The sequence below is a fragment of the Micrasema longulum genome, unplaced genomic scaffold (genome assembly GCF_059751315.1).
Source record: "Micrasema longulum isolate JH-2025_06_02 unplaced genomic scaffold, ASM5975131v1 h1tg000044l, whole genome shotgun sequence".
NCBI classification, from domain to species: domain Eukaryota; kingdom Metazoa; phylum Arthropoda; class Insecta; order Trichoptera; family Brachycentridae; genus Micrasema; species Micrasema longulum.
Window position 1 is genome coordinate 586,492 of NW_028277251.1, and position 14,507 is coordinate 600,998.

Here is a 14,507-nt window from a genome sequence, read left to right on the forward strand (position 1 = left end):
ATGAAACAGGTGGTACCGTCTAAAAATCCTGGCTGGCACATGTATTGTTATTACACTAAGTAATTTTGCACAGTCAACTATTCCTGTCATAATTTTGTGAAGCAGTAGTCGGTTCGCACACACTCTGCGGTATTGTAGAGAAGTGATTCCATGGTAGGTGGAGGCAGCGAGAGTTGATTATTATTATTATTAATTACACTAGCATATATTAAGCTGAGTGTACATAGTTATTTATGAAACATTATAAATTGATGTGTGCATCTAGTTAACATTAACTGAACTAGCACCAATCATTTTCTCGGGAAGGCCATTCCATTTCTCCACGACTCGGTTTGTCAGGAAGTTCTTCCATGATACATAAGAAATACCAGTTTTGCATTTTAGGTACTTTATAAATTTGTTCTGAATGTTTTCTATACTTGTTGTGTATATGGCATACTGGGGATTCCATATCTGAGATGCGTATTCCAAATGGCTTCTAACAAACGTACAATATAATGAAGTTAGGGCACCATTAGATGGGGAAATAGAACAGTGTTTGTTCGTATGAGAATGTTTGGCATTTCAATGGGGGCCTACCTGGGCTTGGTCCTCATGAGGCGGGTGGCGGCGCGGAAGAAGGGCAGCGGCGGCGCGCGGAGGCGCGGGAGGGCGGCGGCCGCGGGGGACTCGGCGGCGCGCACTTCCAGCACTAGGAAGCGGGCCCTCTCCACCAGAGGGGCGCACACCTGGACCGTAACCGCACTTTATGCATCGACAGCGCAGAAAGTATAACCAACTCAACTATCAATGTGTTGAGAATACACATCCCCTTCACAATACTCCTGAACTACTAAGCTCCGTAATTTAGTCTAGCTGTTTCTAGTCTACAAAACGTAGAACTAATATTGGCTCTATATATATGTTCGGCATACTAAATGGTACTCGTATAATCGATGTGCCATCATTACTGGGACAGGTAAAATTCTTTATTCCGACTCAAAGGTTCAGAAACAATAAAGTACTCATAGAATTAAGAATAGTCCAGAAACTGCATACGCGCATCAAACAGAAGGCGACTAAACTACTCTTAAACGAGTAGTTTTACGTTTTGAGCCATTACTTTTGCCACTTGCTCATACTGATTATCGTGGTTTCGGATGTGACAGGGTTTAATGAACACCCTGTATAGACAGAAAACCACAGAAAAAACAATATATTCAACAAAGTTTTGAGTATGTACAAATGTTTGTAGGCAGGCTGGATTTCCTCCCTAGGGAGTTTATCAGATCTAAATTTGTTGAACAGAGAAAAAAAAAAATTGAGAAGAGAATATGGAAGTCCAGGCATTTACAGGGCTTATGACCTGTCATAGGCTGGTTTCAGTATTGTATAACATTCACCATTCTGCCTATGTTCAAACATCCACATTTCCTCAACTCTTCCATGGCACGAGCTTCGTTATGCCCTCCTCGAAGAACTTTTGTTGAAAATTTAATTCCATCCACGTGTGCCTTCAGAGGTAAAAAAAAGTTGAAATTACAATGTTTATTTACCTCTTTATAGCCGCGATTGACCTGCTGCCGCATCCTGGCCAATCTCCACTTGTTCTTCCACACGGCCTCAGCCACTTCCACCAGCCCGCTGTCCAGCCGCGGAGACAACCCTCGGGCCTCTAAAAAAACATTCAAAAACACATTTATTATTATCTCTTCTCTTTTCCACATCAGCTTCTAAGTGGAACGTGTGGACATCACCAGACGCTTCCGGGAGACCAGTACTCTTCTTTTCACGTCCCAAATTTCTGCCATATACAGCCGAAAGACATTTCAGTTATGTGCGATAATTTTTTAAAGAAGGTGGATTACCTAGTGTGGCGGCCCGCAAGGCAGGTGCGTGCAGCGCAAGGTGATGCACCAGGGCTGCGGCCAGCGCGCGAGCCAGCTCCTCAGCCGGGTGCTCCGGGGGCTGAGGGGGGCCCGGCCCTGTGCGCCCTCGCCCGGTCCGGCACAGCGCCACCCACAGCCAACCGGCAGGGGACTCAACCTGGGACACAAAACACATTGATACTAGACCGTACTCATGAAAGACTGTGCTAAAAAAATATTCTCGAAAGGGTGCTGTAGCTTGATTTTGGACAGACCGAAAATTGGACCACCGTCCAGCGAAGCTGCAGTGGCCATTTGCCGATATCATATTCCATTAATAATGTAATTAAATAGTCTTTCAAATCAAAATAAAGAACTACTGATATCAATTTAAAGTTCGAGCCTCCGAAGAAGTTTTTTTCTCTACGAATTCCATAATAGGTAAACTATGCATCGATCTTACGTTAAGCTTGGCGTCTGCCAGAGCGGCCACGATCGAGGGGGGCTGCTGCGGGGGCGGCGGCGGGGGCGCCGGGGCCGAGGGGGTGCTCCCAGCCGTGCTGCCCGGCGACCGCGCGGAGCCCTTCTCCTCGTCATACGGATTCGGCGGCTGGACAATCTGAAATGGAAAATAACGATAATGCAATATTTTGCTCCCGCTCATTTAGAAACACAAATACATTAATTTCATAATAACCCTTCTCGAATGAGGAAAGGGAGGTAATGTTGAACGGTCTGATGATGTCGCCAGACTGGTCTGTAATCCAGACTTATTTAAGAAAAGTAATCATATGTCACAAAAAGATCTCGGAGTTGCGATTACTTGTGATCTTAAATGGGAAACACATATTATCAAAAATTGTCAAACGCATCAATTCCCTCTTATACTTAATAAGGAAAACATTCGCTATTTAAAAAAAACAGAGTCGTTGGAGAAAGTCCAGAGAAGAGCAACTAAAATGGTAGTTTCTCTAAGAAATAAATCATACGAGGACCGCTTGAGGGAGCTCGGGTTAAGTTCACTGGAAGAGCGGAGGCAGCGTGGTGACTTCACTGAGCAATATAATGTACCCAAGTTGAAATCAATGTTCACTACGAATAAAAACCTTAACAGGTATCCACACTGTAGTTAAAAGTAGTTATCACGCGCCATTGTTCTTGGACTTTGCAACAATGGTGATTGGACTCATAAAGGTAATAAACCAAAATCAGCGATCGAACATCCCATTTCCAAGACAAACAAAAACGATTTTTTCCCAGTACCTTAGCCTTGTACATGACACGTAAGGCTACTAAATACAGGGGTCCAAATATATGCGCTCAGTAGCTGCAAGACTTGTTGTTATCTTACTTCTATTATATAAATTTGCTTTTTATTTCATTTTTAAAATATCACTTCACAGTTAAATAAAAAAAAAAAATTTAATGTAAATAGGGGCTAGATTTCTTACTGTCCATGCGCTCTGTAGCTGCAAGACGTGCTGTTATCTAGCTCCCATATATCATAATTGTTATATATTATAATTGGAGACGAGGAACTAGAATCCCAACCGTCCATGCGCTCTGTAGCTGCAAGACGTGCTGGGATATTTATTTATTGTGAATTATCCAAACATATAAAAAAAAAACCTCAAATCAATATAAAGGGAGGTGCTTTCACTGAATAAATGTGTTTTATGGTAGTAAATATGTGGTCCAAATTCAGTATAACACTCCGGGTACCTGTAGGCCGCCTGTGAGGGCGGGGTGAGACAGCAGCGCGGAGCACTGAAGCTCGCAGGGCTGCGCGGGCAGGGAGCAGCACAGGGCAGAGGCCTGCAGCCCGAGGGCCATCCCCAGGTGGCACGCGGCCCCCCCCAGCACGTGGTACAGTCGCGTGCCAGCGTTCATCTCCTGTAATCATATTCAGTGCTCGATCAATATACTTCTCTTCTCAGTGGTAATCTCATCTTTTTTATCTTTACTTTCGTATGCAATGGCGTTGATGGTTAAAATTTATTTTTACATAAACGGCATAAATTTCCTTCAACATATATTTTATTTATTTAATTTTACAATACGGCCAAGGGGCATTTACAAAAAATATACAGGTAAGTACAAACATAGTGCGTAAAAATTTAAAAGATAAACAATGCTTTTTTGTATACATTTAGAAACAATAAGAAGCATACTGCCATGCAAAATAAAAAGTGAAACTTTACATAGTAAAAAAGAAAAAAAAAAAATTATATGGATATAATAAAAGTAATTGAATTAAAAAGCAAATTGTAAATAACTTGTAAAGGATTCAAACAAAAAAATAAATACATTTTCATATACTTATAAGTATAAAAAAAATGGTATCAACAAATTATTGTTAAAAACAAATAATGAAAATTAGTTAACAGTAAGTATATATGTGAAAATAATATAATATACGGTACACAAAAATATTTGATAAATTAATATCAGAAAGAGATAAGATAATAATAATACACATCAAAAACAGAGAAAGAATTGTATGAAAAAGAAAGTTTTATTACGACATTAATAATTAGTTTCAAACAGTGCATTTAAGAACGTTTTAAAATTGATAATTGTCGTATTAAAAATGTCTATTTCACAAGTAAATTTGTTGGCTAAGGAATGTAAACGCGGAATCGGAGAGTGTCGTGCATAGTTAGTACCCACGTATGTACTCGTAGTTGCAAACAACTCCGTACTTCTAGTGACTCGATTAGGTATTTTGAAGTTAATGAGATTCAGGAGTTCACAACAATCGAGCTCCGAATTTAAAATTTTAAATAAAATATTGAACATATGTATGAAAAAAAAGACATATAAATACATAACAAAAAATGATAAAATTGCATAACTCTAACAATAGTAACAAGTAGGTAAATACACATAAAAAACTAAAAATATTAAAGAAATAAATACATAAATATGAAAAAGCAAAAAAGGAAAACCTTATTAAATATAAAGAAGTTTTAGAATTATATTGCGAGAGAAAAAAAGAAGTCAGACTTGTTTTATAACTTTCAAGTCCAGAACCAAATATATCAGCCTTGTCCTCATACAATGTTATTGTAACAATGTTTAGAGTATGTCCAGATGCTTGCAGATTGGCTGGATTTTCTCCCTAGGAAGTTATTCATATTTAAAATTGTTGCAACAGAGAAACAACACAGTATGTAAAGTGACCACTTAAACCAGTCAATGACAGGTCATAAGCCCTGTAAATGCCTAGACTCCCATATTCCCTTCTCAAAAATGTTTTCCCTCTCTATTGCAACAATTTAAAAAAAAAAAATATTTTATTAAACCCTTTAATTATTTTATGAATAATAATTGCTAGATAATATTTTATTTGTTGCTTTACTGTGAGAAAGCCAATTTCTTAATGCATTACTCTACATTGGAATATATATTTCATTCGAATATCCTCATTCTGTAGAATTTAGTTATTTTTCATTTTTCAATGAGGAACTTCAGCCCTACGGGAAATTTGATACAAAAAATGTTTTCTTACGCGGGGTAAAAATTAGAGCATTAAATTGTACGCCAAAGTTTCTTGAAAATGTACAGAAAAAATAATAAAAAATATTTTGATAAAAACGCACTACTTTAAATGACGTCACTGGTTCATGTGAATAAACCTATGATCTGAGAGCTATGGAAGATTTCCGGTCTACTTGTCGCTTCTGGACCAATGGGAAGAACTGAATGAGAATAAGCGGAAATGAACCTCTGACGTTACAGGCGGAGTTATTTCAGAAATACAAAACTTTGAAAAATCGTATCGCCGATAATACGATATATAAAAATTAAAAAAAAATTTTTTTGGCTTAGTTTAACAGTCTATTAACAAATAAAAAAATAAAAAAAAACCACTGCACTTCCTCATTCAATTTAATTTATTTATTTTAAATAATACATACATTACAAACTAAAATTGAATACGTTCGTATTATAAAAAGACAAAAAATACATAATGAGACTCGAAATGGGAGAATCCTGCTCCGGAAAACCCCTTCGGATACATGGAATAGATCAACATCCAGAGCGATGTTGTTCAGCGTAGCGGTAGCCCTTCCAACAGGCATAACCATCGGCAGCTTAGTCCTGTATATCGGAATATGAAACAATCTACGCTGACGCTGTCTTGGCTAATTATCAGGAACATACAAACCAATGCTCATCACAATCTCAGGATTATCGACCATACCGCGCAACCATCAATAAAAATGTGTAGACAAATACACATTCCTCCTAGTCTCTAAACTGTTGTAGCCGAGCATACCCTGGAGAAAATCGGTCGGGTAGAGAAGAGGATAATCCGCACTCTCTCATGTAGAGATCTAAGAAACATTTTTTGAATTTTCTCTATTATAAGAGAGTACTTCAGTTCACGTGGCCCCCAAATCATCATTTTGGAGGTAGCTCGCCATTAATTTTAACATACCGTCCGAGAAGCCGATGGTCAACAGCATCAAAGGCCTTGGCGAAGTCATTATATCGTTTATTTAGATCTTCTCTCCACGCCAATGCTGATACAAGAGATTTCAGTGCGAAAAGATGTTATAATTATTATAAGTCAGAGTACTCACGGCGTCAGTGTAGTGCGGGGGTTCCAGCAGCCCAAGGGGGCTCATGAACAGGTCCGGGAGGCAGCGGTTATGCGGGGCGCAGGAGAGGGCATTGGTGGCATCCTTCCCCGCGTACCGCCGAATCAGTTCCTCGGTGCTGCTGTCCAGGTTTCTACAAAATTAATTTAATTTTAATTAAATAATGAATAGTTAAAAAAGGGAAGAATCCTCGCAACCACGGAGAGAGGAACTATGGCAACAGGATAATAATAACATATTACATCACTTTAACATTGAAAGAACAAGTTATACCTCCTATAAATATTTGTATCCACACTACAAAATACAATGAAGGATATCAGTTTCATAATGATAATTGCCTACTGAAATACTGAAATAATTAGCATAAAATATTTAGGCATTATAATTGATAAAAATATAAAATGGAAGGAGCAAATAAATAATATTGTAAATAGAATGAGAAAACTTACATATGTATTTATTAGATTAAGGAATATATTAACCATCGAAAGATTTAAATCAATTTACTTTGCATTCGCCTAAATACAAAAATGAATTATAAAAGTTATTTTGAAAAAACCGTCAACTTTTCCCACTGTTCCATTATTTAAAAAATTGAGGTTTTAAAGAATTGTTTGCTTCAAATACATAAAGATAAAATAAATAGCAGTATTTCTAGGTTACAAAACGTAAGTACCCGACCTAGAACAGGTGGTAATATCTTAATTCCCAAATTAAAAACAACTACAGCTCATCATTATACTTACAGAGGAATATTTTTCTTTAAAGAAATGAACAAAGATAATAAAAAGTACAGTCAGGAATACATATTTAAGAAAGAAGTGAAAAGTTACATTTATAATTCTTTTTTATGTTCTCAATCTTAATTATTTATTTATGTTATCCTAAAAATATTAATAGTTAAAATAAAATAATCTATTGTAAGACGTCACTCCCCATTATGTACACAAGAATTGTTTATTTCTTTTACGTAATGGGAAACGTTAGTGTAAATATATGTATTAAAATTAATGTAAAAAATTGTATTTATTAGTAATATTGTATTTTTATTTGTTATCTGAATAAAATAAAAAAATAATTAAAAAAAGGATCTTGGATTGAGATCGTGGATGGTGGACATCTACCCTACTCCCTATGGATCGCCCTCAACAGAATAAGTTGTTATACTAACAGCTCCCTAGGCTAGGGGGTTGAATCATCCACTCCAAGTCCACAAAAATTAAACTTAAACTCAAAACATTGTCAATAAATAAGCAATGAAGGACAATACATCAGAAGACTAACCTTAAAGAGTTGGCATTGTAGACCATTCCATTCACAACAAGCAAAGTGTTGCCATCTTTGGTTTCGTTTTCAATATCACACCTAAAAGAAATTAAATCAATTTAAACATCAACAGCTCTTCAAATAAGTAAAAATAATCATAATCACTTAATGGTTTCCAACTTAAATCTGCAAGCGTCAAAAAAACTGGGCTTAATATCAACGAATTTCAAATGAGAACCTCACATCACATCTATCACCAAGAAAGCCAAGTCAAATATTTGTTTGATTAAGAAGGCACTCCAAAATATAACTGCGGAGATTTTCGTTAAAATATACAAGCAGGCCTCTGTTGGAGTATGGAGTCCCTACTTCACAATGAACATTGAGATACTGGAAAAAGTCCAAAGATGTGTTACGATAATCCCCAAACTACTTAAAAGGATACCCTAGCACGGTAGATTAAAAGCATTAGGACTTACACAATGGAAGAACAACGGCAGAGAGGGGACTTGATGGAAACTCATGTTAGAGAGGGTTCAGAAAAAAAATCTGAGGTATCTTTTTAATGAATTGAATGAATTTTTAAATTACCATTTTTTACTAAAAACATTAAATTTGTTGAAACTTAACGATAGAAGAAAAATTATAGACCTTTTAAATTTATTCAAAATTGTAAATTCAATATGGAATTGCCCTGAACTGTTATCTCTCATCAACATCAGGGTGCCTGGAAGAATGACTAGACAGGTGCCACCGTTTTGTAGCAACAATTCACGGACAGTGTATACTTGTAATGCAGTATTAAATAGACTTCATGAACTCGGCAATAGTTATTCCCACGTATCTGATATATTTAGTGTAGGGTGTTGTTCCTATAGAACAAACCTTTTGAACTTTTTCAAAGATGGTGAATGGTAATTATATTTATTTATTCATGCATTTCATATACAATTTTTTGTTCACTTTGCCTAGCTGTGTGAAACAGTACTTATGATTTTCTTGTTGTTTTACTGTGGAATGTTTTATTATTTAAACTTTCTACTGAATATCCTGTATAATTTTTAGGTTATTTTTTAAAATTTAAATCTTGTATAATTTTTGGTGTGATTTTTTTTTATAAATCTTATTTTTAATATTCATGTTTTTGAAAAAAATATTAAGCCAAATATGTTAATATTATAAATATTTGTAAAAGGCAGATTTGTCGTTTATGTTAATAAAATAAAATAAAATAAAATATGTCTCACGCGGCCAATTTGTCCGAGTCGGTCTTTAGTTCTGTTAGATTCAGGCACATAAAACATTATGATATCTCTAGATCGTCTTTTCCATTCGTCTAGCTCCGCTATCACATAATTGACATTATTACTACTGTGATTGTTTTTGAGTTTCAAAACTTCCTCTTGCGGGTCTTCGATCATTTCGACGAGTATGGGTATCCCCTCGTGGCAGTCTGTTCGATGAAATTGCAAAACTCTACTTTTGAGTTGGAGACACTTAATTTCTGTAGCTGTCAATCCACTTCAGAGACCTTAACTTCCATAGCATTATTTCAATTGCTTTAAAAACGTGTGAGTTTGTTCAAAACTTTGCAATACACATTTTTGAAGAAAACAATAAAAAAACCTTATTCTCAAACCAAACACTATATCTCACTTAGTAATAAACAGATTCCCCACAAATGAATGTATTACACCAATTAAGATACTGACCAAATTATATTTAATTACTATCTTTCACAGAGCAGAACAAAGAAGCACTTTTGACAGTAGATATTATTGTTGCAATTTGTTCAGTTGTAACTGTAACTTTCTAAATAAGAGACTGGCTCTTGGGCTTGGAAAGACTTGCACTTTTATAGTTATTTAGTAATCTGAATTTATATAATTTGTCATATACACGAGAAAAAAATTATAATTATAGGAAATTAAAAGAAAAACAGAAAATATTAATAAAGTAATGATAATGATGTAATAACTTATATTTACATATAACATATTTATTTATTTATATTTTTTTTCTTAAAAACTATAATTAATAATAAAAATAATGGGACCTCACTGGGGTTACCCGTGCCGAGGACGCTTAACAATGTACGTTTTATTTAAATATTTTATATTTCCGAATGAACAAAGAAGACTAACTTTATAAACAGAGATAATTAACAAAATTTTCATACTGTTTTAAACATTACGTTTTTATGTTTATAATTAATTTATGTACACCATTATATTACAAAACCCACAATGAAAATAACAAAAACCTAACATAAGCTATACACTTGTGGAGCAGTTGATTCAATATTGGTTTGGGCGAATGAGACAATCCATTTTACTTCTACCCAGCTCCACTATCCATTACATAGAAGTTATTAATTAAAAATATTTTGTACACTTCCACTTATTTGTTTGACCAATTAGCGCTTTCACCCTCTAATGCGAATCTTTTTCGTAAATATAAGTTATTATATCATTACAGTGAAACTCTATCAAGAATTGTCAATAAATAATTTAAATCAAATTTGTAGTAATAATAATTAAAATAGATGCTATTTTTACCCGGGTTCAAAAAGTTTTAATGCTATATTAATATACATTTTATTATTGACTGATTTACTCTTTATGTTCATCGTGTTTATCAATATATCATCATCATTCCCTTTCCGCGCCTAATGGTGCGTAGGGCACTGCATTGGCACACCAATCGCAGCGTATCTTGATCATTTTTGCTGCATAAAGGTGAGATGATCAGTCTTACGCTTCAGGTATCAGTCCAGGGACTATGAAATATTCTAGTGTGAAAATACTCTTTTCAATAAATATTTCATATCAACCACGCCGGGAATCGAACCCGAGACCTCTTGCACGGTAGGCAAACGCGCTGACCGTTACACCACGAGGCCGGTTCCTTTAAAAAAACAAAATTATTTTGAACATGACTTGTGTGGAATTTAGGAATTTTGATATCATTTTGGTATCTGAGTGACTTATTGATCTCAAAAATTCGTGTCAAAGATTTATTTTGTAAATAGTTTCTACTGTATGAACTTTAAATGATTATATATAGATTATCCATATTAGATATATTATTGATAATAAATAATACACAAGCAGCTATAAGCTGATGCGTGTATATCAAGTGTACATGGTTATTAAACATTATACATTGCTGTGTGCATCTAGTTAACATTCACTGAACTAGCACTGGGCCATTCCATTTCTCCACGACTCGGTTTGTCAGGAAGTTCTTCCCGGGGTTGGATGAGAAGGAGGCAGTGTTTAGTTGCAATGAATGATCTCCGAGATGGCGGTTTTTATTCATAGTGAACATAAGAAAAGTCGGCAAGAAAAGCGATTTGCTAACGGATGTTGATAAATCGAAAGTGACGGTTTTTGAAAGGGATGCAAATATAACTAAATGTGAGATCAGTGTGAACGGAGATATTCTGAATCCGGTAGAAGAATTGTGTATCTGGGAAGTGTGTTTACTAAGGATGGAAATACCAAGAAAGATATTGAAAGGAGGCTGAGTGCCGGGAACAGGGTGAACGGTGCACTGAAATCTACTTTGGCGAACAAACGTTCATCGCAGGAGGCAAAACTACCAGTTAACAATGAAGTTCTAGTGGCAACTCTAATGTATGGGAGCGAGGTATGGAACTGGAAAAATAGTTATGAAAGTAGGTTGAATGCTAGTCGAAATGCGATCCCTCAGGCGAATTTGTGGTAAAACGATGTATGATAGGTGCACAAATGTCGAGATCCGTGAACTGCGTAAGGCTGAGACATGCATTATCGACAGAATCGAGAAAGGGGCGCTGCGTTGGTTTGGACATGGGCAGCGAAAGAACGGCTAAAAGGATCTACGATGCGAATGTTGATGGATGCAGAAAACGAGGAAGACCGAGAAAGACACGGCACGATCGAGTCCATCAAAAACTCGAAGATGGACAGGTGAAGAGTAGGAATAATCGGCGGGCGTGCATGAGAATATGTATGAACGTAGAGGAAGCGAGGTCTGTATGCAAAGACAGAGTGATATGGCGTTCTATCTTCTCTGTTTGTTGTTGTTGTTAAAAAAAAGAGTGATATGGCGTTCTATCCTCTTTGCCTACCCCTACAGAGACGTGGTGGTTTGTTTGTTAAAATTTTGAATGTTTCAATCGAGTCACCACACTACCTCCGCTCTTCCAGTTTTTCCAGTCAATTAATATATGAGAGTATTATACCTCAATAACCCGGTCATGTGTAGCTAGTACACATTGCGTCTAATAACTATAATATCTTTATAAATATAATCAATATTGGGTTTAGATTTTCAGTATTCCTCCATTACACATTTACGTATCGACTGAAATGATTTGTTATTAAATAATAAGCACTTAATAGGCACAAAAAAAGCATTTTATCTGAAATCGGCGATAAATTACTTACAGTATACCAATGTTTTGCATTTTTGCATATGAAGAAAAGAGTAAAGAATTTATTTATGTACGCTTAAAAGTTAGCCCGTGTTATGTTTTATATTTTTAGTTTATAAAACCCTTTTCAGTTTTCAACATTCTGGATAACTTCACTTTAAAGTTTAGTTTACCAGTGTAAAAAAAAATAATTATGTTTTATTTGAATCCTACTATGCCTTATATTATAAACATAATATAATGTATGTATTATATCTTAATAGTGTATTATGTTAACTATGTAACTTTATTTTTAAATTTTAAAAATATTTTTAAAAAATTTTTATATTTGAAAAAATATTAATTATGTTTAATGTGTAACTTTTTCTTATTGTATAGTATGTATAATGTAAAAGCCCCATGGGCGTCAAAAGAAAGAAAATAAAAATAAAAATTTACGCCCATCGCAGAGTCAGTCACGTAGTCCAGTACTAGCTACTTAGTAGCTCTCGGGAAGTTGGCGCGGGTGCACGTTTCTCCCGAGTCGTTAGCGATACCCAATGGTTTTTTCATGTTTTCAGCAGTTAGATTTGAAATATTATCATCTTTGAATTAAATTATGGTTAATTAAAGCCATTTTAAATATCTTATTTTTTAATGTGTAGTGACTACAGAGCACTGTAATGAGCGGGTGTTTTTAAGACAGTGAGGGAAAGGATAATGTTGAGTTCGGGGGTTCCTGGTTCAGTATGATGTCCTCCCAATACAACGCATTAAATATATTATTATTTGTGATGTTATTTTGGTAAAAGATTACTATGACTGCCCCCTGCACGAGATGTATCGATCAAATCCCACTTTCACATTCCAATAAAGTTGCCTTTTGCTATTCTCGGTTCTAGTGCACTCGGGTTGAGTCTCCGAAGCCTCAGCGGGATATAATCGCCTCACCTCCGGATGACGGGCGGGTCGCACAGCACGGGCTGGTCGGGCCAGGCGAGCTCCAGCGGCTGCAGGCGCGGCGCGGGCGGCGCGGCGGCCCTGAGGCGGTCCAGGGCGACGAGCAGCGCGCGCAGGGCCGCCGCCGGCGCCGCGGGGCACGCCGCGCGCGCCCACATGAGGCACATCAGCACGCACAGCTCGCACAGCACGGTGCCTGGCCGAACATGCAAACAGATTGTTATTAAAATTAGATGACAATATCGCACCCTGGGAATAATAATAATTTACTTGTGATTTAGACATTTTTAATACAACAATTATTCATTTTAAAACGTTCTTAAATGCATCATTTAAAACTAATAATTAAAGTCGTAATAAAACATTCTTTTTCATGCAATTTTTTCTCTGTTTTTGATGTGTATTATTATTATCTTATCTCTTTCTGAAATTAATTTATAAAATATTTTTGTGTACATTATATTATATTATTATCTTATCTCTTTCTGAAATTAATTTATAAAATATTTTTGTGTACATTATATTATATTATTATCTTATCTCTTTCTGAAATTAATTTATAAAATATTTTTGTGTACCATATATTATATTATCTTATATACACTTACTGTAAACTAATTTGTATGAATTTTTTTTCACATTAATTTTTGAATATATTTTTTTTGTTTAAATTCTTTACAATTTGCTTTTTAATTCTAACATTTTTCTTATACCCATATTTTTTCTTTTTTCTTTTTACTAGACAAAGTTTCACTTTTTATTTTGCATTACAGCATGCTTTTTTGTTTCTACATGTACACAAAAAAAAGTGTTGTTTATTTTTTAAATTATTACTTACTATGTTTGTACTTACCTGTATATTTTTTGTAAATGCCCCTTGGGCGTATTGTAAAATTTAAAAAAAATAAATTAAAAAATAATGACACTTCTTAAAAAACTTATTTATACAGAAGAGTACTAACATTAGTTTGCAAAAATGCAAAAAATAAGAGCATAACTTAAAACGTTCACCGAGTTCAATATTTTATTTATTTATTTTATTTTATTTAGAAAACATACAGTCATACAAAATAAGTACTAAAAACAAAAAATTTTAACATAAAAAGACCAATTAAGTTTTCATAAATTAAAAAGATATAAACATTAAATGTGACAAAAAATAAAAAATAAATAAGAATATTAAGTGAAAAAAGGATAATTGTTGACATTTGCGTTTTCCATGGAGGTAATAAAATAAAATAAATAAAAATACCAAATGTACACTCCGAGCCATCCACGCACACACATGAACGCACATATAAAACATACACAAACATATACATTACATGCGGCACATATACATAGCATGAACCACTCAAGATGTACATTCAGCAACTATCCCAAATAATCGACCCCATGAAGAAATTTTCTGTACAAATGCAACGT

At 35.0% G+C, this 14,507-nt stretch overlaps 1 protein-coding gene across 1 annotated transcript in view; it reads right to left on the minus strand.

The window, feature by feature from the left end:
* HERC2 (E3 ubiquitin-protein ligase HERC2) overlaps nt 1-14,507 on the minus strand; it is a 151,555-nt gene that overhangs the window by 99,073 nt on the left and 37,975 nt on the right. Inside the window, exons 24-31 of the mRNA XM_088227494.1 lie at nt 13,074-13,278; nt 7,742-7,822; nt 6,437-6,587; nt 3,570-3,740; nt 2,311-2,466; nt 1,848-2,025; nt 1,536-1,654; nt 580-728 (exon numbers count right to left, since the gene is read on the minus strand). Of these exons, the coding sequence (XP_088083620.1) occupies nt 580-728; nt 1,536-1,654; nt 1,848-2,025; nt 2,311-2,466; nt 3,570-3,740; nt 6,437-6,587; nt 7,742-7,822; nt 13,074-13,278 (1,210 nt within the window). The remainder of the gene's footprint in view (nt 1-579; nt 729-1,535; nt 1,655-1,847; nt 2,026-2,310; nt 2,467-3,569; nt 3,741-6,436; nt 6,588-7,741; nt 7,823-13,073; nt 13,279-14,507) is intronic.